Below are 26,654 nucleotides of genomic sequence, written 5' to 3' on the forward strand. Positions count from 1 at the left end.
TTACTATTACTACAAAACTAATTATTATACTAAGATGATATATAGGGGTATACTTTTTCAATAATATGAGGACGTTCATGTTGTGGTGATTAAATGTAAAACAAGGCAGCACATCCATGTAACTGGCCGATTAGATCAGCTGTAATTGGCGTTGACTTTTGTGACTGTTCTGTGCTCATTTACTGCACACCTTGTTTGTGCAAAATACATTAATTCCTGCTGCAGAGCAGATCGTGAAAAACAAATGTTAGGACAGTGGTTTGTCACTTAAAAAAAAAACTTTTATTTTTTTGCCATTAACAGATGTTATTACAAAGCAGCCATGTCTCTGTACGTTCGCTTGGAATTTGTAGTCTGCAATACAAATGACGAAATCGTTGATTTTTATCTTCATTACTCGGAATAAACCACAACTGGAGAAATGTTACGATTGGTGAACGGTGTCTTGATTATGTGCTTGTATGACTATTTGGGTCGTTTTCCTTTGCTTTTGGGTGGATTTTAACAGTTTTTTTTTCAGTCGAACATCTGTTAACGCTATGGTAGTTGTTGGCATCATCCTTTCAGCCTTTGGTGCGTCTCATTCGCTGACAGACTTTATCCTCTGCGCAAGTAAACGGGACGGTCTCTTGATCGGATCTCAGCTCTTTGGGCGCTGTGCGTGGATCTAGTGCAAAAGAGACGACAAGTGGTACTAAAGGTAGACAGTCATAGACAAACATCACAGAGTGAAAATTAGAAGCTGCCCACTTGGAATTTTGAAAGTTGAACAGTGTCGTTTGAAGTGGGGTGACAACTGCCATGGCTTTGTGCTACGATGTGCATTTTTCTATAAACGACTTTTATTCTTGGTGGAATGTACCCGCCGCAATGGATGTGTAGGAAAACACGTATTAACAGTAATGCAACTTGGAAAAGAAAATTAAATCAAGCACACTTTTGTTTTTGCATTGCAAGAAAGTTACATGAAGAAGTTTCTTTGGCTCATATGTTTTATACGTATTTACCTGATTTGAAATAGCGCTTGTGCAGATGTAGCGCACTTTTAAATGATGTATTCCATGGTTAGAGCTGTAGGGACGAAGGGACAGTGTGTTGATAGGCGCGGAAGCACAAGCACTGAAACCTTCCTGATTTGCTTTGCAAAAGTTATTTTAAAGTGCACCCTATTTGCCGCTGGCTGGCATGGCAACAATGAAGAAAGTCTATAAATTCGCATCGATTCTACACCCTTAAGTTCCCTGAATTTATAGGTTGCTGCTAACACACGTAATCAAACAGGGATCTTCTATGGAATAAGTTTGAAGCCAGTCGGGTTGCCAAAATGTGCTTTTTCACGCACTTGTGGAGGATGCTGCAGATATATACAGCGACGATTCTCACAATTGTTACCGTTTCCCAGGGTAAGTTTTACCGTAGGCATTTATTATTATGGATAATGATATTATCATTCTGAAGCTGAAAAGCCTTTTCACAAATAACTGCGAGTACGCGTGCGTGTGTGTGTTACATTCAGAATGACAGGACTATTCTCAAGACATTTGAAGCATAGATTGTACTGTATTCTGCAGTATTGTATTTCTGTAGTCCGATAGAAAGTCACTACTGTGTTCTATACTATAAGACCTCCACAATCCGTCAAAAAGTAATAACTATAAATGTTCTTGGCCAATCTTACTAAATACGCTATACAAATATGCAGTTTAATCTTTCGTACTGTTGGTTTTCTTTTCAGGTTAATACACATTTTCATGATTTGATCGGGACATTCATGGGACATTAAAAAAAAAGTTAGATTTGTACTTCTGTAAAAATAAACACCCAAATAAACTAGGTTAATTTGTACTGAAGGTGTTATAATTTTACGTTTTCGGTATTAATAACCCCGACTTTCTAGTACCCGTACCTGTAACAGGATGTAAATCCCGAAATTAAAAGCAAATACACAGCGACGATTCTGTCTTATGTCTAAACTTATACTCGACATAAAATAACTGTGCAGTACTTCATTATTAATGTACGGTTACAAAATGTTCCTTTGGGAGCATAAAAAGCTCTTTGCACTATCCCGTGCCTGCATAATACATGTCAAAGTCCAAACAGTTTTTTGCATTTCTACAGTAGCTATAAATCCGTGAAGTGTTCAAGACTGATACATTGAAAATGTTGCTGTAATTACTACTTAATATAATATAACAATGTCTCAAACCTCCGCACTTTGTGCATTTATGCTAACGGTTATATTACGACCCATGAAGTGTGCAAACAGAATGTATTGTAAACATTACTTACGGGCTACTTCACGTGATACCATTTAACATAGAAACAAAACCTTCCACTTCAAAGTTACTTTAAAGAAGTAGCATCACACGTGCACATTACATTGCTGCATTAATACAAACACGTCGGTCTTTTCAGCATCAATTAGACATTTGCAAGCAAACCTGCAAAAAAAAAAACAAGAGATGGAAATTTAGCCTGCCTGTCAGCTGCTGAAACCTGCCAAGTCTTTATTGGTGTTCAGTTTAAGAGAGGCTGCCCCAGTGTCAGTATAAACCATGGAGCGCATTAGCGGCTTGTAAAAGGCACTGCTCAGCAGTAGTTTAACAGCAGCCTTATTTCTGCACAAAAGGACTGTCAGTCAAGTCCCAGGGAATGTCAATATCCTAATGAATGTAAGCGTTGATTTACATATTATATTTGTTTCTGGATCCCAAAGGACTGTGAAGATTGATTCTTGTATTGATCTTTTTTTTCCTGTTTAGAAATGAACTTGTGGACTCATAGAAATGCATCATAGCTTCTGTGCCTTTGATTTAACTGCAGTTACTTGTGTCTAATTCTAATTTTTATTTTCTTATTCCGGTAGAGCCTATGGAATTAGGCTACATACAGAAACAGAACCACCTCTTTCATAAACAGCTACTGTAATTGCAATGAGTTTGAAATAGCTCCCCTTTTGTTAATTTGTGATACATTTGTAACGTGTTTTGACTTGAAATACACATATTTTAGAGTGTAAATATCTGAGTGTAAACTCAGATTATGGCCTGTATGTATTTATATTTTGGAAATGAGAAACTATTAGTCCCATACATACAAAAGATACCCTGAACTTAGTTGAAATACACACCTATCAACGTGGACTAAGAATGTAAACCAGCATCTACCCTGAAAACACAATACAATATTTATTTATTTTTTATGTCCAAAAGATATTTAGTTAAAAGCCTTAAAGTCTGCCTTAAAGAGAGCTATTTCCAGTCTGTTTGGCTGGTCTGAATTATAATAAACTGACTGGATAAAGAGATGAAAAAGAGAAATCCAGATAAAACAGATTTTAAAAAGCAGCTTTAAGGGCCTCATTGGGTATAGCAATCCCCTACAATCCTTGGAAAGGGCTGAGCCTCTTTTTCTCCTCTTCATTTTACATCATGCCCTAAGCTTACGCTGAGTAATTGGATTCCTTGACTTTATTACACATACAATATGCAACAAGAAAAAGGAAGGAGACAGCTCTCTCAATCATATGTGCATGTACAGCAGGTCAATAGGCCACTCCAACACATTGCATGTGTCAGGATACATTTTATTACCCATTAATGGATAAGAAGGTGTTTTATGTTGCAAAGATTATGTTGAAAAAACAAGATCGCACTCTTAAGTCTTCTAAACTCGTGTATCTTTTTTTCTGGCTATTTTAAATTCAAGAACCTTCAAATACAAGTTTCTTAAAATAAAATGACCCATTACGAGCCACAATCATAATCTTAAAAAAAAATAAAGACAGAAATTCACTACTGTTTTATGGTTTGTGTGATTGTAAGCCTGTAAAAACGCTATATTGCAATGTTTTCCAGTAAAATTATTCTTTCAGACTTAATTTTAAGTCTTTTATAACACCTAACATACTGTAAGAAGAAGCTTGCATTAAAAATGAGTGACATGAAAAAAACAAATGAGTAATCAATAAACTGGTACAATTTCTAAAGAAGGGTGCTCAGGTGTTTCTATATGTTAACCTTAGGCACTTTGAGAAGCCACCTTTAAAGGCGCTATATAAAATAAAGTTTATTATTATTTATGTTAATTTAGGGATTATTACTAGGTTTTATTTGGATACTGAGTTTCTAGTTAATGTCTTGTTTATAACTGGTCTTTAAAAATTCGGAGTTCAATCCAAATAAACTACACCGTAAAAGATTGAAAATCATACATTTCATCTTATAAATCATGAAACATATTTGAGATGGTACCTTTTCTTGATCTATAACATATATAAATAAAGTTCAAAGTTCTTGAATTGCTTCAAAGAGTGCTCTGTGGAATCAAGGATATCTCCAGGATTCATTCATTCAAACAGTGAGAGGAAACGTCCATCTCAGTCACTGATCAAGGCATTGAGGCTAGGTCCTTTTTCATCATGGTGTAACTTTTGTTTCACAGTACACCCATACAAATGTAATTGAAAGATACTTTAAGACTCTAGATATTTTATATTTTGGACATTTAGATACCCCTCTTAATAAAGCTGTTTTTTTCATACAGAAAGAGTGCAGTATACAGTATGCCTTGGATTTTAAATTTCTGCAATCTGAAATGATTCAAATTAAAAAATATCTTGAAAGTCACTGACCCAGATGCAGGTTTCCTGCCACATTGTTTCTGTAAACATACAGTATTGTCATTTTTTAAATAACATGAAGAAACATACCTGATGCCGATTGCTGTACCAGGGTTTTGGGTTGGCATTGAGTGCAAAGCAAGTGTTAATAAAGCAAAAATAACCAGTGCAGTAAACAATAAACCCATTACAGGAAGAGATCAATCTTGATGTTATAAAGGACAGCTGTGATTGTTAATGTAGTTAATGAAGTTCATTAAAAAGCCTTAGTGACTGAGTAACACTGTATTCTTCCTTCCCTGGAGCTGTGAGTGTATCAATACAATTTGAGTTGCTGTCACATTTAGATTTTCCAGAGGATTCAACTTTTTTAAAGTTACAGGGTTTTTTCTTAATCTAGAAAGAGAATTTCTAATGATCTTAGTGTATAAATATTCTTTGTTGTATCAGTTTAAAGAAAGGTTTTTGTGAATTTCCCAGTTACAATTGAGCCCAGCTAGCTCTAGTGCTGCTCTCTTTAAGCCTCTCATCTCCAGAGGAGTTCTGAGGAAGATATTGAAATCCAGCAGAGATTGAAACTGAAATGAATTAGGTGATGTCAGGTTTGAGCGTCCCGTTATAATTCATTCCCACCATAAAATAAAAAGTCTAGCAGTTCTTTATAATGTGTTGTTGTGCTAGATAGAGGCACTGTATTGTTGTGCTTGTTCAGTGTTTTGCCAAACACCTACTGTAAGAAAGGTGTCTGGACACGCTTGTTTATCACGTTGCCTCTAGACACACAAGAGGTTCAGAGGCCTGATTTCAGAAGATGCTGACATTCTTTTGCTTTGGGTTAGAGAGTGACTATTTGTGTAACTGCACAGTTTTGTCATTTGCTATCTCGTTTGGTGTTTGCAGCCTTTTGTTTTTAGAAAAAAAGCTGGAAACAGTTCTTTTGCAAACGAACACAGTGATGTAGAAGCTCCTGTGGTGCTCTTCCTGCCCACTGCTTTGATACTCCCTTGCTCAAAAAGATTTAATCCTCATGACAGGTCTTGACAAGAAGGAGACTGCAGCGCCTCACCGTAGGAGAGCTCTCACAGCAACTATACTCTGCTTAGTCTCGTGGTCTCAGATAGAAGATGAATTATAGTATGTCAGACTTTTCAGACTACTTCACTTTGTGTATAAAATGATAGGGAGGTTTAAATGATCATATACAAAGAATATAAAAATGACAACAGCATTTGTCTATTCATAAATTATTAACCTAAGCGTGTGAAAGGAGGGAGAGGAGTGATGGTTTGTGATTTGTGATAGTCCTTGGGCAAGCGCTGTAAAATAACACAGATTAATTAAAAAGAAAGCTGTGTATATCTTGTTTCAATCTCTAATTACAATAATGAGCTAAAGCAGATTTTTCTGATAGTGCTATTTGGAAATTGTCAGGGGTTGAAGGCTATGTTTGATTTCGAGAGCAATTTCAGAATATAGAAATGCCTCCAGGAAGAAGGATATCAAGTGGAGTACACATTGCTTTTTATAGTAGTAAAGTTTTAGATGTGGATTAAGGAAGTTCAGGATGTGTTATTCTTTGGATTGTTTTTTAAATACTGTATATACCTTAACTTAGAGTTAAAGGCTCTTAGAGCCTTCCGAACTACAAACAGTTGTCTTTTAACACCTGTAATACCATGTTAGTCTTCCTTAAGTACTAAATAAATTGTTTTTTGAATGTTAACAATATTATAAATCCATTATAATCCCTAAAATGTTACTATGTAATAAAGATTAATAATATGTATTGACTGACTAAAACTAATTTGACTGAAGGTCTGCATACATACAGTATGTTGTTTTTGTAACTTCACCTGTTTAATTTTGTGTAGACCACACATGTTGACCCAAGCACTGGAATTCCAATGTCAGTATGGTTTCCTCCATTTGAGTTTTCTTCTTTCAGATTCACCTATCTATCTTTCTTGTTCTACCTTTTCCTGTGTCATAAAACCCCAATGCCATGAACAATCCACTGAGCCTCTCCATCATTATCTCACTCTTGGCATCAACCATTAACCTACTTAGCTTAATATTTTCATTACCGTACATCACAGATTCTGGGGTAGACAGGATTAATCTATAATGCTTACTATCATATGGGCTCGCAAGTCAATTAAATGAATATGGGATGTACATCAACAAGATTAATTTGCACACAGGCAAAAAAAAATGGCTAAAAGGTACAGGAGCTTATAATTTTGTTTTAAAATATGCTCCAAAATAAAATCTTTTTACATTTTATTTCTGACCTCATGTCTCAAAAGGAGGTCACATCCACATTATGCTTGAAAGTTCGTCCCCTGCCTCTTCATTTGACTTCAAAATAAATGCGTTGAGAAGAAATTCGCTTTTATCCGCTACAACAATAATTCTGCTTGCTTGCATTTCTGTAACTGTATCATCCTAGTGGATCCCAAAGCACTTTATGCATTGGAAGGGACTCACTTCTCCCACCACTGTATTACAACAGCCACTTGGGTAACACATGGCAGACATTAGGCACCAGCAGTCGTGCTACACAGCAGATGAGATGGAGAAGTGGGAAATTACCAATTGGATTAAGGGGGACATTTATGTAGGCCAGTTTATACAGACCCAGAATGGAAACACCAGGGTTAACATTCTTCTCTTGCAAAACGTCCCCTGAGAATGTAATTATCAAGCAGTCAGAACCTCGGTGATCTCTTATCTGAAGGAACCCATAACTCCACATTCCTGTTCTCCAGACTAGGGCATTAGTTTGGAAATTGTGGTCTGGAGAGAAAGGTACAGTACCACCTAGTGGTACCCCAAACCACTTAACAACAGCAGTCTGGTTTTCTATGCCAGTATTGACCAAGGCCAGCATTGTTTAGTTTCTGATACCTGATGTGATTAGCCTAGATGGTGGTATTGCCTGAAAAGTACCCACTTTAGAGTATAAGCGATCTGTAATTTCTGCCATAGCAGTATTAGAAACCATGGCAGTAATGTAGTCATTATTTAGATTAAGCCTTGGTTCAGTTCTTGGGATGCTATCTACAGGGAGATTGCATGTGTTTCCTCAGCATGCTCCGATTTCCTCCCACAGTCCAAAGACATACTGGCAGGTTAACTGGCTTCTAGGAAAATTAGCCCTGGTTTGAGTTTGTGTGTGTTTGTGTCTGCATGTGCCCTGCGATGGAATGGCGTCCTGTCCAGGGTGTGTTCTGACTTGTGACCACTGCTTGTTGGAATAGGCTCCAGCTCCTCTGTGAGCCTATATTGGATAAAGCACTTTGAAAGTGAATCGATATAGCAAAGCCTTGTTTATTAGACCAGATGCGGACCCTGTTTTTCTGGAATTAAAGTACATGTCCAGCAACTTGATGGTGTACTGGCCTGTTTCACCTCCAGTAATGCTGGTATCCATGTACTATATATTGCTGGGTGGTCTGGAGCAACCAGAGTCAAATACCTTGCTTAACAGGCTGTTGTGAGTATCTCAACCCACCAGGTAGGAGACTACAGCCTTAAAAACTACTTGAATCTACACTATTGTAAACCAAGACATACCCCATTTATAACTGTATGTTTCACTGCTCTAATTATCGTAGTTCACTTTGATACATATTCAATATAATTTAGCACAGTCCTTTGCGAATTACATTGACAAATGATGGTGCGATCGTACTAGTTAATATTATGGAATAGGTAACAAGGAAACCTTGGTCTAATATTGGCTAAATAGTTTTTGGTATTGTACAGTAGTTTTTGCTCAGAACTTTTAAATACTATAGCTAAACAACAAAATAGGTTTAACCCTTTGCTGTGGAAAGAAAAATAATCATTGATTCCCTTTGCTGAAATGCAAAGACTACTTCATATTTGTGCAATATAATTTTTCACACATCATGGGCTGTATAGTATTTGGTTAATTATTAAGGTGTGTGCATTAACAAGATGTTACAATAATCACTGAAATAATTATAAATATTGTTCATTTCTAATATTATTATTGGTAATAAAGAATGGATACTTATAGTGGCAAATATACTGATAAAAGAGTGGCATCTAAGATGCAGACAAAAGAATGGCAGAAGTTATATACCTGTAGTTCTGATTCCTGTCCCCAAACAATATGTCCCTAATTTAGTCATGGACCTTCATAAATCAGGTTTTTAACCTTTGGTAAATTTCGGTGTCATGGGCACTGCTGCTGTAGTGTTTGTGGTCCTTTTTTGATATCGGCAGTGAGCTCTGTTTGATATACTGTAGAACTGTTTTCCTGGCACCTGCTTCAGAATTTCACAACTGTAAACCCTTGAAGATCACCACCTTCTGAAAGAAAAAAAAAACTAATTACAGAAGGAGATGTGACATTTCCATTGTTTAAATAATATCATGATTTTATTATTTTGTGTTTCAGGCTTTAAGGCTGCCTAAGTAAATGCCTTATGTGAGCTTTAGTAGAATTTGATCTTGAGTTTCACAATCTTTTTAATGTAAGAGAGATTTTCATTTCAAGTACAGAACGACAAAAGAAGAAGATTTTTACAAGGGCCTTTTTATTTCATGTTTTTAAAAGGTTCTGTGCTTAGAAAGTATACTCGCTCTGGATAACAAGATACAAGATGATGGTACATTTTTTATTATTTTTTTTGTAAATTAATGTCAGGCAAGATTAATGTCAAAGCAGATTACTTTTTCATTTTAGTTTTCTTCCAGATGAAATATCCAAGCAGTACAAGCAGAAGGAATGAGTTATCAGGCCTTCTTCTACAAAAAAGATGTTCTTTAAATAAATTTGATTTTTTCCATGGCTAAGGGCAACAGCTGCTCCGTTGAAGAAGCATGTTTAAGTCTAGTTCAGTGTAGAAAGTGACATTTAAATTAATCTTAATAAGATTCTGTTAGTAGTGCTAGTTAATTAAAACAATTTGTATTGTGTTTATTAGCTGAGAGGAAAGGGTTTAGTGTCCCTTACTGGCATGCATTTAATATTGATTGCACTAGCAGTTTTAAATTAGATCCTTGTCAATGACATTAGTGCTACACATTCTTTCTCTTAATATACCTATGCTAAACTGTAAGAAACATGAGTACATTTTATTGCCGTACTTCTTTTGATTCCATAATTTCTATCATATATTCATAATTTATCATATTTTATCATATTGCATTGCAGAAGCTACTGAAGCCAGTGGGTAACTATTTCTTTAATATTAATAGCTCCTCTGAGACCACATCACCACGAACCATCTCTTTTAAATGAGATCGGAGTGCAGCAAATACATTTTGTTTCTTCGCAACGGTCCACAGTCATAACCTAACAATTTATCAGGGGATATTGTTTGATTTGAGGGTTATGAAAAACTTTTTGGTGAATATTGACAGAGATTTAACACAAATTTAGTATTAATGTTAGTATTAATGTATTAATGTTATTGTCTTCTGAAGTGGGGGCCTCAAGTCCTAGTTTCACTCTGGGTCTTGAACTGATCTGTTGTTTGAAGGGTGTATTATCTTGTTACTGTAGTTCACTCTAATTATTGTGCATTCCATTAGTTGCATGTAATAGCACTAATTTGGGTACAAGTGTAAACATACTATATTAATGACTTTTATTGTCGGAATAAAGAGACTGGCCATTACTTAGTAGCCCTGCTGCTTCTTCCTACATGTTGCCCTTTTTTCTGTTGCAGTTATTTTTAAACCTTGAAAATTCTGTCAAAAATTTAATTATTTTAATTCCTAAAACTCTGCCATTTCCTATTTTCCCAGGTTACTACCGTGCTTGGGTTTTTGAATCTATAGTTTCGAGAACTGTAATAATGAATACGTTTACAGTGACACATACAAGAAGAAAAAAAAAGCAATTTCCTGCTGCTTTGACTGAAACCATGCTGAAAATGAAACTTTGGCCTTGGTAGGTAGCCAACCAACCTGTTAATTAGATAAAATAACAGTGGTGCAGTGCGCGAAGCTCCAAGGGACTCCGGTAGTTTTTACCCAGTGCTTTCTGTGTTAAAAAAGTCCACTCTAAGCAGGCAGACTTGACATTTCACTTGTTATTCCATTAAAAAGAGTGCAAGCTTCAAGACATTTTCCCTAAAGCCTAGGACGACTGCTCTCAGTGCTGCAAATATATAGCTTTATTCACACTAACTCTGAATCCACAATCTATCTATCACTCTGGCACTGTGCTCTTGTTTTCCCCCATGTATCTTTTACTGCAACACAAGAAACAGGAGGGTGTTTGTAAAGGTCTGGTTTCTGGATTCAACATGAACCAAAAAAATAAGGTAAAACGCTGAAAAGGTTCTTTCTGTGGAAGGATAACAGATTGATCTGAATCTAAACGATTATGTACCATCAGATTTATCAGGTTAAACTGAGTTAATGCTGGTAAAATGTGAAACTATAGCCCAATAGGTGGTTTAATCACGAAAGTACAACTACAATGAGAAAAAAAATGTTTTACCCAAAAACGATTCCAAAATTTGGCAGTGTACCCACGGGCTATGAGGTGCTCTCAGGAATCACAGATTTTTTCAGGTTTTATTTGGGAATTGCTTTTTTTTTGGAGACTATACAATTCATTTGTAGCCGTTTCCTTTTTTTCCCTCAAGAAAGTGAACACCGATTTTATTGTTTTATTTTTGTTGCTTTACATTATTTCAAAAACTAACAATAAAGATATACATGTTTTTCATATTTTAGTACTGATGACATATACTGAGCATTGTAACTCAGTAAATGAGTTAAAATATTTGTGAAAAGCTGAGGTAGGTAATTTTCAGTTTTATAGCCTACAGATGTCAAGAGTGTAAAATCAGCTGTTTAAAATGCTTAAATAAAGTTAAATTAGTGGTGTCATTGTTTGTTTGAAGATGAGTTTATCTAACCCAATACAGCCAAATTGTATTATTATACAATAATACAATTTATCCTTCATGAATAATCTAATAATTAACAAATCTTCACCTGTTGAGGCTAGAAAGTCTGGAAAGGTTTGCATCTCAAAACAAGTTATTTGGGATTCTGCAAAATACTGTACAGTAGTTTGTCACTTTTATCTGTGTTTTCAGTTTAGCTCTGTGGGACAGGAGGGGAGAGTATTTTGGGGATCTCCACAGCATTTCAGTTTATGGATAATCTATTAATTTAAAATGGCTCGTCAGCAATTATGACAGCACTGTCTGAGTCGCTTTTACATTTTTGGCTTCGACTTAATGGTTTTGAAACAAAAAAAAAACTTTTTGTGGTGGTGTATGAGGTGGTTATCAGGTTTGAAAGACTTACCTATTCATTCATTTTGTCATTGAAGATCAGCACTGTGTTGGGATTGATTCATTATATTGTGACATTTACACTACCTTAGCTACAAAGAAAAAAGAAAAAATAGATGTCACACAAGATAAAATGAGTCAGGATTTAAGGAACCATGTTCTTCACATACAATTATTAGGACCGTTATAAAGCTGTGAGCTGAGCTAGCTAGCAATGTTTATATTTGTGATATAACTAAGAATTAAAGTGCATTCATTTTCTGAAAGAATCTTTAAATAACACTTAAAATATTTAAAGCATCTTACTGATATATTTACATTTCATCAAGGATTTCTTTTTTCATTTATAAAAACTGTGTGCTGAAGCCATTTTTATGCGAATGGCAAAGTATTTAGACAACAGAATTACTCAACCTAACGAGGAGACTGCAGACCTGTTTTAAAAAGCTTGATTTGTTTAAAATCTCTGATGCAATAAACACATTTCATTAGAGAGAACCACTGTAACTTTATGACTCTTATCCTTCGTGGCTGTATAATTTGCAGTACTGAGCTCACTGCATCAGTAACCATGGTTGGGCAGTTGTGGTGATGGTGGTGGGAGTGGAATTGGTTAATATAGTCTTTGTTAAATTGGATGGATTTGGGCTCTTTATGTCCACTACAAAAAGGGTTGTGAACTGCATGTATGCATTCTGGTCAACAACATTGCTAGCCTTGATATTATACACTGCGTCTGTCACAGCGCTGCTTCAAGGTAGAGTGGGATGCATATAAACAATGTTGAGCAATTCAAAACCAATCTGCAGGAACATCTCCTCCGTATAGGCTCATGGTGTGCCTTGATTGAAAGGAACATCAATACAGAATGGATGGTATTTTTATAGTCCTGTAGGGAGTTCCAAAGACATTTCAGTAACATATAATAACATTTCTACACAAGCTTTCCTTATGGCTTTTACAGGTTTGTAATCCCAGAGGCATATGTACAGTAGCTATAAAATAGTCCTCGTATTGAACTAAAAACCTGTCAGACACTATTAGACACTAGGGATGAGGCTGCAAAAAGATGAAGTCTTTGCTTCTTACTTTTAGAAAACTATTATTGATTAATACATTTCTTCAAAAGATCAGAATATTTAGATATTCATTATTGCTTTTCAAAATCAAAAAGAATGAAACCAAATTATACAGAATATTTGTGTTTTTAGATTTTTATAGCATCCTGAGAATAGTTTTGTTTTACATGCTATAATAAGGTTCTGAAAATGGCAAATTATGTTTTAAGTTTTTTATTCCCTTTTTCTCAAAAGAATCTTTGAAAAAATAAGTAGTGAATGGTGGTAAATGAACTTGTATTCTTTACAAATGGGAATTTAAGGTAAGTAGTTGAATTTTAAAAATATATCAGGAAGTGACAGAAAGTCAGAGTATGCAGGTCTGCAGCATCAACTAGATTATCACTGAATCAGTAACTGATGTGTATTTCTTTCTACAGACAAGTGAAAGAAAAAGTTGTTTGTTTGTTTGATTGTTTTTATTATTTAACACACCAGAATTCCATGCCAATGTTAAGCTGGGCAAGGACAGTGAACACTAATGCTTGTGTGATAAAACACATAATGTAAGAAAATGTTTATGTGTCTATGTTTTGTTCTGTAAATTGAAAAACAAATGTGCATGAGATCTTTTGTTCCGTGGAATTCCTAGAGAAAACAGTGTGGTTAATTGTGCTTCTAATTACATCATACTTTGTGGAATTCGGGAATAGGGAGTCTGTCAAGGTCAACACAGCTTTCTGGGGTTGGTTGGGCAAGGCAATTCTCCTGTGAAGAACAGATGTTTAAATCTTCCAACCAGCTAATGGAAAACTGCAACCTGAGGAGCGAGACAAAAATAATTTACTGTTCCACAAGGTATTGTAAACTATGGGCTTTCCTTATCTGAAGTGCTCAGAGGGATCAGTATTGTATTGTATTGTATCGGTATTCAGTTTTGTCATCAGCCCATTAATGGGAGTTTGACCTTCTCCTACATAAAATAACGTGGAATTGTTCTTTGAAGTTAAGTTAGCATGGGCAACAACAGAAAATCCAAACTGTAGTCAAGCTACAGTGAATTCATGGCAAAAATGCAAAACTCCTGAGGTTAAATTACTGTACAAAAGCGCCGTAAGGTTGCAATAATCTGTTCATATGATTTTAGTTGAATCTGAGCAGCTCCACACAGAAATATTGTTTTCAACCTGTTCAGCACTAGAATGAAGCATCTCTCACATCTGAAACTCAGTAGGCAGAGGTGCTTCGATCTTCTACTTAACAGGTTTCATATTTAGAAACCATATTGGCTGTCTGAAGGCTGCTGTTGCTTAGAATACAGATGCTTCTTCTGCAGGAGGTGGATTTGGGTGATTCAGAGAAAGGGTGAAAAGTCAGCAGCTGTTGCTAGCCTGTGGACAGTTACAGGATAATCTGTGCAGAGAACTGTGGCTACACAAACATTATTTTATGAATACAATATAAAGACTAGATTTCCATCTTGCTTGAAATGTGCTTTCTTGTGCCTTTACTTCACTACACAAACTGAAAATTACCATGAGGAAATGTTTCTGTTAGAAAAGAGATGAAAGCATACAATATGCATAGATTCAAAGTGTGTAGCAATTAGGTAGACCTAATTCCCTACCGAATGTGTTTCTAGAGCAGTTGGTTTGTGGTTGTTGGAACTCGGGGCTGGACCAGTATTGACATTTATTTATTTGTAGTAAAGGAGATAGTATTTTAAGGAGACAGTATTTTAAAATCCAGAAATAATTATTGTTTTAGAAAAATATTATTTTCCGTTCTGATCAGGCTAGAAGGTGGCAAGAGATTTGATCCTGGCTCACCACTATCATCTTTAGAAGGAAGAAAACACATACTCAAGTGTTTCAAAGCTTGAGGATTTCAATGGATGCTGGAAAATAATACGAGTGGAGTGTAGAAGCGAATGAGAGGATCCTCATCACATTGCTACTGATGTATTCCAAATAAACCTCTACAGTCTTAGCCATATCTTTTTGCAGACCTTAACACCCAAATTCAAAGACATTTATCGAGAAGAGTAAATTCATTCTGCGTCAACTTCAAACTCTATTAGGTAACACAATTGTAAACAATGTAATACAAATACTGTTGACATGCTTTTAGCCTTAACCTGTCTCTGTTTTACATAATAGAAGAATTTGCAATTGCCAAACTGGTCTCCATGAGCTGAAAAAGCACCTGAATTAAATCAAGCTGTGCTGCTTGAAGTAAATGCAGTAGGAGGATCAGGAACTGAGGAATACTGGGTTGTTGTTGTTTTATTTTAAGGTGCACTACATCTCAAGGGTGAGTGACAGGCTAATTTATGGTTTTATTCTTTTACATGCATATGTGACCAAACCCTAGTTTCTTATTTGTTTTTTCTCTGTTAAGCTAATAAGTATCTTATAGTCAGCCAGAATTTACAACCTGTGTCATTTCAAGCTCTGTAATCTGTGGGCCTGAATATAACTGTTAATGAGAGCTCTTGGTAGCTTGCAGATCTTGAGCTAATGCTACTGTCCACTTGTATTTCCAAAAGACAAACTCCTGATGCTTTTAGAGAGGATTGAATACAAATGGGGGCATTTTGCCTGAACATGTTTAATCATTCAGTTACAGAGAATTTTCACGAGCTTACAAGGCCAATGATGCTGAATAAGTGGATTACATACTGAGAAAAAGTGGTGGAGGTACTAGTACACGTACAGTAGTCATATGACTGCAGGGCTTTTAATCTTCCTTGTATTAATGGTAGTAGTGTCCATCAACATTGTCTTGTGTCTCCTTGCTCTCTATAATTAATGCATCTCTGAGTCACAGGCAGAACATTTTATGCTAACAATAATATTCAAGGGATTTTCTTCCTCTGAAATGAGACGTGCATCATCTGGTACAATTTTGGGTCTATCTCACCCATATCAGCACAGTTGGCAAGTATACAAAATATGCTTTGCCCTTATTATTAATGAAAATGTTTAAAATAAATTGCTTTTTTTCCATCTGCCTTTTAAATTACATTGAGAGAAGCTGTAAATCTTTATTGCTGTATCTCCAGAATGATATAACAAGGCCTTGGACCAAGACCTTGATTCTAAGGCTTAAAAACCTAGAACAACAGAGATCATTCTTCAGTGACATTTCAGGAGAAGTGGGACACAAAAAGTCATGCTCAGCTGTTCCTTTCTTATGGCAGAAGCATATGTTTTGAAAAACAATCTGTGTTGAATTTCGTACCTACAATTCATTTCTAAACAATAATTGTTTACAGTAGAGAGTATTAATGGATTGTAAACATTTTCCCATGACAAAAAACTCTTGGAATAAGACCTGTGTCTTTATAAATATGGTTTGTATCAATTTGACAACATAAAAGTACAGGAAACTGTCATTTACATATTAAATCTAATAATAAATAATAATACCTTTATAACAAAGTGCTTTTCAGAAAAACAAGAGGAGGCTGCAATTATATAGTTACAGTGAGGGTTTGGAATACAGAAGGAAAGTAAAATACAGAATGAATGTATGAAAAAACAAAGATAGTTTGTGATTGGAAAGAGAAGTTGAAATTAATATATAAAATGTGTAACAAGGTCCTCAACTGCACGGAAGATGCTTACTGTAAAAGTGCAATGGACAAGACCTTTTTAACCGATCAAAATGTTAGTAAATAGAAAGTAATTCTGAGGCTATAAGATAATTTAAGTGTTAGCAAGCACATACTTGTATTAATATGAAATACTGTTTAATTTTTGTGTCATGGATTAGTCTAAGACATACAGTATGATTCACCATGGTACTTGTCTGTTTGAATTATTGGAATACAATATATAATCAATACTTCCCTGTTGAATTCTGTGTTGGGGACAGTTGCTTTTAAAAACGAACCTTACAATTGCAAGTTATACGTGTAAGGGATTACTTTTTTAGGTACGTAAGAAGAGTTAAGAGATAAACTTAGATAAGTACGAAAATGTCTTTTTAAAATGTAATTTACATAATACTTTACATAATAACTATACACAGTGCATATGTAATTTTTAAGATTTTTTTTTTATTTTACCCCAAATGCATTGTCAATTGTTAAAAGTAATCCCTTGCAAATGAAACTTGTAACTAATTCCTTTTTAAAAATAACTCTCCACAAAACTGATTATGAATGTATCGGCAAAGTGCTATGCAAGGAACTGGCAAGACAAACTAGAAAAAGTGCTGAACTGAACATTGAATGTGTTTGTCACTTTAACCTTACATCTTTAGAAGGAAAGGAAGATATGGAATTTCTAGGGACTTGGAGCTACAGTAAGTATGAGATAAAGAAGGAGAGATGTTCGGAGGTTTTGTGTGAGAAGGACAGGTTTTCTGCCGTTGTGCAAATGTGCAGATGTTTTGATTTAAACCATGTGTCACAGTGTACTGTACGTGTGAGTGTATATGAAGAGAGAAGTCTATGAAGATCATTGTGCATTGTGTTTAACACAGTATGCCAAGTAGAGCACTTGAGCAATGACTTGTCAGCAGAAGCCTCTAGTGTTTCGTTCTGACTGAATGCTTACCAGGCATGACTACACCTCAGTGACCCATCGCACGTTGTAGCTGACCTGTCTGCCCGCATACTGGGCGTCTCAGTTGTTTGCTCTCCCTATGGCCACTGGTGACTGATTTGACAGACATGCCTCTGAAAATACCACCTCTCAGAGAAATAGAGGGTCTGTCTGAAAACTGTGATCTTCTGTGACTTGGTGATTGGGCATTATAAAACCAGCTCTGCTTAAATGTGTAAAGAGCTAGCACACAACAGGGTGAATATATCTAGGTTTAGCTGACATTCTTAGCCAACTACCTGATCAGCGAACCCTGTACGGTAATGAGTCACCTGTCCAATGCAACAACTAAGAAATTAGGATTGGCTGGAAGAGAGGAGGCTGTTTGGCCCAGTATCCAAGGATCTTAATTGATCCAAGGATCTTATCTAGTTATTGGTTGAAAGAAGCATGGGTATTGGCTTCAACAATATGGCTGGGTAGTTTGTTCCACACAACAAACTTGCAAACAAGGGTACAACATACTGTACAGTACTTCAGCACTGAAAAACAACTATTGTGCCACCATGCCACCTCTCCTGCAATGAAAAATAATATTTACAAAAGAGAAAGACAAAGTATTCAACTTAAACAAAATAACATACTTCAGTCTCACACAGGAAGTTTTCTACTTGCTGTCTTCCAAAACAGGCCTACAAAATCTCAGTTGTGTAATAACATGGACAAGTGTATAGAGAGCAAAACTAACTTGCTACACCATGAGTGCCAGGTAAATGACCCTAAGCTCCACCCCTGGTTCCTCTTGATGGACAGGTAAGCCTCCATTTAAACCAGGGCTGACTGGGCTCTGTAATTTGAAACAAAATGGTGGAACAAACAGATTGTGATAACGTTGTGTTTTGTCTCAGCTGTTGTACATCTACACTCAGCTAAAACATTAATTAAATTAATAATACTTCTTTACAATGCCTAAAATATAAATATAAAGGTATGGAAACAAAGAACATTACTTTCCAGAATGTCAAAGGTAATAGGTGAGTAAACAATAAGTGTTTATGAGAGTCCTCAGTTCATGTGAAGGGGATATGCAACAGTACTACCAAACCTCCTCATGAGTATAATGGGTGTGACAAAGAGCGCTACAGATTTTTAATGCACATTTTATTACCTGAACATAAGTGGGCTGGATGCTCTGTTTCAAAATCCTGTGGATTAGTATTTTTTGTCAAGGTTATGAGCAGCTTGGACATGGAACCATGGTGCAGCTCATTGTGAGAGGAATAAGGTTGTACATTTTATTTAATATGTTTCATTTTCTGCCTAAATCAGTGCTGTTGAGTTGGAGATTATTTGTGCCTTTGAGGTTGGACAACCACAGCCTGACCAAGCAGGAGGGAGTGTAGCTACTGTATATGGAGTCATGAAACGTTTATGTCATGGAAAGAGGAAATAAGAGACCAGGAATATTGTAAAGTCCATTAAACTTGGTGGGTCTTGGAAATGATCTTAAAATATACCCTTAAACCTTTTGAAATTTTAATTAAGCTATGTGTTAGCTGTCAGAAATATTCTTAATTTTTTAACGAAACCCAATTAAATCTAAGCAGTGATGATTTTAACCAGTAACAAATAACGTTTGCTATTGCTAATACTCATTGTTTGGCTTAAAATTACATTATATTATTTGCTCTGACGTCAATTTCTACTTGATGTCATTAATATTACCAAAGGCAAGTCAATACTGTTATGGATAAAATTCTGATTAAATAATAGGTCAGTGATGCCCTTTTACTTTAATGAGAAACGTGTTTCTCATCCTCCTGCTTTTATAAACTAATTTTAAAAATTACTTCCCGAGCACAGAAATAAGGGGGTAAATCTCACTCTCATTTCTCTGGGAATAATTTGTCTTATCCACATATCAAATGAGACCTTTTTGAATTCTACATTGTATAATGAGTATGTCTAATCGTGGTTTATTCAGAGTAATGTATTGATCAGAAGAGCTGATAATTTTAAAAGAAATTATGTGAATTGTCTATTGAAAAATTAAAGCTTTTGTCTGAAGGGGTTCAACCGTGCTTAGCATGGATACTGTAAGTAGTGTGTTTCTGTTGCTTTTGTAATGTATGAGTGCTACATTACGGTTATTTGAAACTTTTAAGAGTGTTATTTATCTCTCAATGGTTTAGTAAATTGGGCCCCTTGTAAGGTACATTCCCTTTACCTTGATATAAAAATAAAAAATGTTCCCTAAAAATGTAAGATTTATAGCAGTGAAACTTTCATTCACAAATCCACACTGTTGTCGAGCTTTTGAATCTTTGACGTTATTTACATGAAGTTTTTAAAATAAAAACCTAAATTCTGTATAAACATTAGAACTACGGAGCTCTTAGAAATGCACCGTAACATCCCATATGAACCACTAATCTCTCGCTAAATTGCAGGCACTTCAGTAAAATTTGCTTGTGTACTGCACTACGACAGCAATTACCTGCCTTAACAAAATTTGTGTGCAATCATGTTAAGTAGTAAATGTATCCATTTTCTGTGGGTACTGAGTTACGTTTAGGAATAATGTGAAGAAGATGATGTGAGGTGCTCTTTAAAAGTTGTTTTTCTCTTTTAATTGTAGAGTTTGAGAGTCGAGAGCTTTCTGACAGCATGAAGAGCCCTTCATCCTTCCCTGTGAACCTGCCTGTCAGCTACCAGATCACCAATGCCAATTCTTTTTTTTTCCTCAAGGAAATCAGTCAGGATATCATGAGGAACTCTAGCATGCAGATCCACACAGAGCCCTTTGTGATACTCAAGACCAGTCAGCCACCTGTCATCAGTGCCAGCTATGGACCCCTGTCTGTGGAACAAACTGTCCCTCTCCACTTCATGCAGACTGCAGACCTGTTCCGCACCTCCACCAAGTTCACCTTCGATTGGAAGATCCAGTCGTACATCCTTACCCAGAAGGTGTATTCTTCCACGCCGAAAATGCGGATTTTATTTTATATCTCGGGAAGAGACTGGGAGGCCCAAGGCACTGAAGGTGCCATGGATGACTTGCCTTGTGTCATTGTTTATGCCTTTTGGCAGACCCAAGAGGTCCGAAGTTCTTGTTCAATTAAAGGGGACCTTGGGATCTGTGTGGCAGAACTGGAGCCTGTTTTATCCTGGTTTAGTCCAGCAAGTGAGACGACAACTCGGGAAAGACCTGATCAGTCAGAAGGGAATTCAGTGGAGCTTTATTATACAGCACGGCCCAATGCAAACGGAGGGTGTAGCAGTGAAGATGTTAAAAAATGGGGCAGAACAGAGCAATATGAGTCGGACGATGGCTCCGTTACTCCTATGCAGAGGATTGGCAGTGTTCGTCTCTTTCAAGTGCCTCAGAGTGAAGCTTACCTCACCCAGCTCAAGCTTGGTGAAGCCATTGTTATACAGACATCTTCAAAGCCCCTTAAAAAGACCGATATCGCTACTTTTTCTGTCTTTGTGTCTAGTGGATCTGCTGTAGACAAATTCATATTGAGGTAAGTTGTTTAGGGTTTAAAGGCTGTCTATTAAAGACTGCAGGAAGCAGCAGGAGGCAGCAGTATTAACATTTAGAAGACTAAAAACATATCAAGTATTAATCTATTTACTGTGAAAAATGTAGCGAATATTTTGATATTGTCTGGATGTGTGAAGTTGACAAATAGACATTTAGTGGAAGGCATAATGATAATGAGGTTTATACTCATGGTCAGAATGTCTCTTAAGTCTCACAATTACTTTTTAACAGCATCCACATAAACCCTTCTAGTATTGAAAAATGAACAAAACTATTTCACATATCACACACAAATACTCATAACGATCAAGGGAAGGTATCTTAATTGCTCATTAAGGGGGAATAGACATATCAGGTTTACCTTGTGTTACTTTGTCTGCTATTAGAGGCCTCTGTTGCCAAAGGGAAGGTCTCGTCAAATTCACAGGGAAGATTAACATCTTTAATTTTTTTCACATAAACCTAACACATTGTGAAAGATCACCCTTTTCGATAGCGTGGCAAGGGTGCACAGGGATGGGCAGGGGTCCACATGAACCCTAATTATATCTTCCGAACCCGGAAAATGTCCCGACCCGGAAACACGACCAAGGCTGCTACCAGTTTTATCCCACTATAAATCTTCTCTGATTTGTAGTGCTTTTATCAAAAACCTTTATCTCTGAATTGTCTTCTTGAATACTCACAGCCTTCTTAAATCTTTAGGGTCTGTGAAAAGACTCTGACTGTCTTAAGAACTGCTTTTATCGGGAGCTAGAGTCTCCAGGTACCGCCCATTTAGTGACTTTCCTGTGAGAATCTGAAGAATGTGGCTCTCCTAAATGAGATGCCCCCACCTCTGGGGAATCCATTCATGTTTCCAACCCCTGCTTTGCTACACATACACCAAAGACATAGAAACAAATAGATGCTGCATTTATGTAGAATGAAACAGAGAAGCTGCTTCAACAGACTTAATCTGATGAGCTTGTTTGAATGTTCTGATGTGAATAATGAAAAAGGTGTTTAGTGCTGAAAAGGGGCACAGGAGACAGGGAGATAGGAGGAGCAGCTGGCTGGACTGTGTACGCCTCAGAATTCTGATCTGTAAATGTTAGGAACTCCTTGGTCTATTTGCGGAGCAGGTCAGTTTTGTACTGATCAGTTTAGTGTTGGTGTAATAAAGAATAAACCTCCCAGGATGAGTCTTTGCTTCTCCGTGGGGGTGCTGAAACTTAATTTCTTCTCAAAACAGTTTTTTTCTAACACTGCTAACGTCTTTTTAAATGTATCATTAGTATTCATTTATATCTGTGCTTTGTTGGATTTTTCAGTATTTGAGGCCTGTTTTGCAGTGTTTTAACTAGTTTCAGCGGGTTTGCAATAATCTTTTCTATGTTCATTTCCTATAATGCACACTTACACATTCTTCAAACATCCTCATAAAAACATGTGATGGACATCATTTGACCTTATTGTTCAACAAGGTCCTATGGTGGAGCTACTGAACACAGCTTTGCCAGTCTCTGAGTTTACAGGAGCCTCCTTCAGAGAGACCACTCATCTACAGTTAGCCCGGTCAGCTTCAGTGTCTTTTTGCTATTCCAGTCTAAGAAAACAGAGGTCAGACTGGTGTACCCAGCAGTTTCTTAGCCAAGACGTATTTATTTATAATAAGACTTATGTCTCTTATTTCTGTGTCTGAGCCTCACATGACGTGTCTATCTGTGAAACCACTGTATCTAGCAATTAAACAATGAAGCCAAATGTTATGTTAGTGTACGGTAACTCATTTCAATATGTGAGCCACAGGGGATCACTGGGCAAGAGCTTATTCTGGTTTCTGTGGCGTTAAGTGGACTGAATGGTGACTAGTCCCCCTGTTATATAAACATGGATTTTAAAATTCACGATACTAGTATAAATTGAACTGAAACAAATTGAATTACAACCAAGTACCTTAAAACTAGAATCTTATGATAACCTCACTGCTTTATCGGTTGTGTTGTTAGGTGTTGATTTTTTCTTCTTTGTGTAGCAATGGCTTGTTTAAATATTTATCCAATTGACTCAGCTCTAAAATCTCTGAGTATTTAAAACAAACAAGTTAACCCCAACTCTTTTCTTTCACTCATTCAACAGACAGAATGTCACATGTTATTCAGGGGCTGATTAACTTCTTTCTAATCTAATTAATCACATATTAATATCATAAACAGAATAATTAATTTATTGTATTTATTAGTTAAGGTGTCAGCAACTCCTGGAGTGTCACTAGCCAGCCAAGGTAGAGATGGAGTGTCTATGAGTTTTCTTTTCTTGGGTTACGCTATATTAAAACACTAGGGTCCATCTGGCTTCAGAATTAGGGTTTGAAAGTTAACTGATGTCTTTGTTTTTTGGTCAAAAACTTTTCTTAATTTTTTTCTTTGGTAGTAAAAATAACCTATAGAGAGTATCCTTAATCCGATTACTAAACTCAGTCCAATGAAAGACGTTTACTGTGTTTATACACAAATGTAGCCTGAAGGAAGATCCTTTTTCTAAAAAGGACTGAGAACCTGGAGGCGTTTGTGAAGATCTGTGTGTTGCCATTTGCCCTGCTAATTTCCACGTTTTATTTCTTAACTATGAATATATGTCAGCCGCAGCTAGAGGAAAAGTTCTAAGTCTCAAGCACTTAGTGGAGCAAATACAAAGTATTTATTTCTGTTTGATTAGCATATCATTTGTGGTTTCTTAATTTAATTCAGATAAAATTAGCATCACTTTAATTGAATCAAGCAAAAATAATTGTTTCCTTTTAGGACACAGATTTTAATTTGAAAAACAATGAACTCTGACACAGACTCCCTTAAGTTTAGAATTCAAAATCCACTTTGACACTAGGCGATTCTGACACCATCTATTACGAATGCACTTTCTTTCTTGTATCGAAATATTCTTATTTGCAAGTTTTTTTACCTGTTTTATAAACTGCCTTTTGGCAGCAGTCCCTCTTTCATATGCAAAAATAAAATAAAGAAGATCAGCTCAAACAGAAACATAATGGAGGCATTCAAGAACAGGTGCATGAAAAGGATTTTAATCTGGAGCTGTCACCCTGTGATAGCTGCCATCCATGTCTCTGATGCATGTCTCTCTCGAGGTGCACTTTGACCTGGTAGTGCTTCAGTCCATGGCAATAGGAAAGACTCGGTTTCACTGGGTAAGAATCGGGGTGAAGTGCTAACCCTTGCATTATATCCTGACAGGGTCCAAATTTCAGAAAGTGCCATTCTTAAACCTGACTTGCCATCATCCCATACTGTACATTATATTGCTTTTAAGGATACTGGATACTTTTGAATTGAACCTTTGTATCGCAAAGTTTTCTTTTAATAACATTTCCTGAGTCTCCTTGCCTCTGGTCTTTAAGAGAGGCAGCTGAAGTTAGAGTCTTAGGGCTGTGCAAGGCTTGGACAGACAGGGGGCTGAGCTGGTAAAGAATGTTGGTCATGTAGAGATAAAAAGACAAATCCTCTCAGGATTACCGGGGCTCAAATTGGTGTTGTCAAAGTCGCAAGATATATTATGTCAGAGCTTCAACAATTCAGATTGGTTTTGCAGACATCACAGAGTGGTGTGTGGGTGGGGAGTGTATCTGCTCTTTGATGGTATTTAGTTATATATTGAGGAGAGACAGACTTTGCAGAAAATCCCAGTTTGTCACTTTGATTAAGAAAAAAGCAAGCTCTTCCATTTCTGTATGCCACTAAACATGATTGCAGTATTAATATTAAATTACAATTGCAGGCAGTACCCTTACTCGGATCTGTTCCTTAAGGTCACCGTTGTATTTCATTTGTTATTCTCTGTCCTAGGGAAATGATCATGCAGTAGAGCCTGTAGCACTAGCTTACACAACACACACATGTCCATGTTGTGTTGCTTAATAAATGCAACTGCAACTGGATAACCTCATACTCTAGCTAGCGTTAATACAAAAATTACCACACAAAAGCTGCTCCCCACTGGATTTTAATTTCTTACTGAAGAATTTCAAATCAACACTGCGTCAAGACGAGAAGCAGTTTTTCCCTGGCTGATGCAAATCTTAATCTGGTGTGCCCTGTCTGGGTGCCAAGTCTGGCTGAAGCATACAGTTGTGCCCTGTTGCTTTAGCTGTGATTGCTGGGCTCATCCCAGTAGACTAAAAGATCATCTGGCCTCAGTCTGCTGACAAACATTAATCACATTTCTATCCACTTACAAAGGGGTTATAGGAAGGTGCAATGGTCTTTCCAAACTATGTTTTAGAGGTTAGTGTGGCCACAAGGGTTGTGGTGTTTGTTGCTGAGCAACACCAGAGAAATCTAATCAGTATGGCCACATGTTTCACGACATGCAGTGAGAGTTGTTAATGAAACGGGTCTGGGTTTGGGCTTTTGCTTTCCAAATTGACTTCTTTACCTTTTTTCTCCTTTAAAGGACAGAATTAATTTTCACTGTGTTTTTAGTTTGAAGGACCCACTCACATCTGGCACACTGTCATACTCACTTCCTTCAGAGAATTCACTGCTTTTTGAAATTCCTTTGAGAAGGGATATTTTTCACTTAAGATCACCAATGAAGCTTTCTCTTTTGTCTGCCTTTTCCTCCATCTCTGTCCTTTTAATTCCATCTTTTTGATTTCCGTGTCTTCTTCCATCTCTGTCCACCTGCTTGCCTGTCTGCATTTCCTTTTCAGCATCCATTTTTAACCTTTGTGAAATTGTTGGCTTTTGGCAGACGTTTGTGGAATTCTCCGAGTGCCTCAGTAACATGAACGCATAGATGCCTGTAGAAATGGAGATAAAAACACCAGGAAACTTTGAATTATTGCACATGCCTTGGTTACTGGCAGTACTTTCACCCACAAGAGAGCAAAGCCTGCAGTGAAATTACTTTAGTAACTAAACGTGCCAGGGTCTGTGCAAGAAGTGATGGGGAACATGCAGTGTCCTTTCCCTCAATTGTCTTTTTACTGCAGCAGGTGGCCTGTTTGCCACAGTTTAGTTTCCACCTCATGGGCTGGTTTTCCATTATTTCTTCATAATTATACAGTTAATGAAGAAGCTTTCTGTTTTCCATTTCTTGTAATGTTCTGGCTGAGCAGATGTCAGTATGTTCCACTGAAATCCACTTCTTTACTTAATGATTTGTCATTGAAAACGAAATGGAATTGCAGTGACAGAGAGAGCCCAAAGGGGGGTGGTAACTGAAAGAATAAACTGTGTAGATAAGCTGTATCTAACCAAATAAAACAGCTAGCCTAAGTCATCAGTTTTATCCTGTTGTTTTTTCTGCCAATTCCAGATGACCAAGCTTGCCTTGTTGTGTGTCAGTAACACAACATCAGTAACATCCTTGGGGTCAAGAGAAGAGTCTTTCCCATTGTAAAATAAGATTGCAATGCTTGGAAGTACAATAGTGGTATGTTGCTAATTTATGTAAGGATAACTTTGAAATGAGCCGTTTAAATTATAGATAATGAGGTTAGTTCACATCTGTGTTATTCTTTCTGAACATTTGTATAAGTGAAGGAAACATTAGATTTGTATCTTTTCAGCGTACATG

The 26,654-nt window shown here is 36.6% G+C and overlaps 1 protein-coding gene across 1 annotated transcript in view; it reads left to right on the forward strand.

Moving 5' to 3' along the window:
- Nucleotides 1-662: 662 nt before the first annotated feature.
- The window catches only part of LOC102689698 (transmembrane protein 132D-like), a 70,464-nt gene continuing 44,472 nt past the window's right edge, over nucleotides 663-26,654 (forward strand). The window contains exons 1-2 of the mRNA XM_015366427.2: nucleotides 663-1,403; nucleotides 20,166-21,057. Coding sequence (XP_015221913.1) covers nucleotides 1,325-1,403; nucleotides 20,166-21,057 — 971 coding nt within the window. The 5' untranslated portion in view covers nucleotides 663-1,324. The remainder of the gene's footprint in view (nucleotides 1,404-20,165; nucleotides 21,058-26,654) is intronic.

The sequence above is a fragment of the Lepisosteus oculatus genome, chromosome 22, assembly GCF_040954835.1.
Source record: "Lepisosteus oculatus isolate fLepOcu1 chromosome 22, fLepOcu1.hap2, whole genome shotgun sequence".
NCBI lineage: Eukaryota > Metazoa > Chordata > Actinopteri > Semionotiformes > Lepisosteidae > Lepisosteus > Lepisosteus oculatus.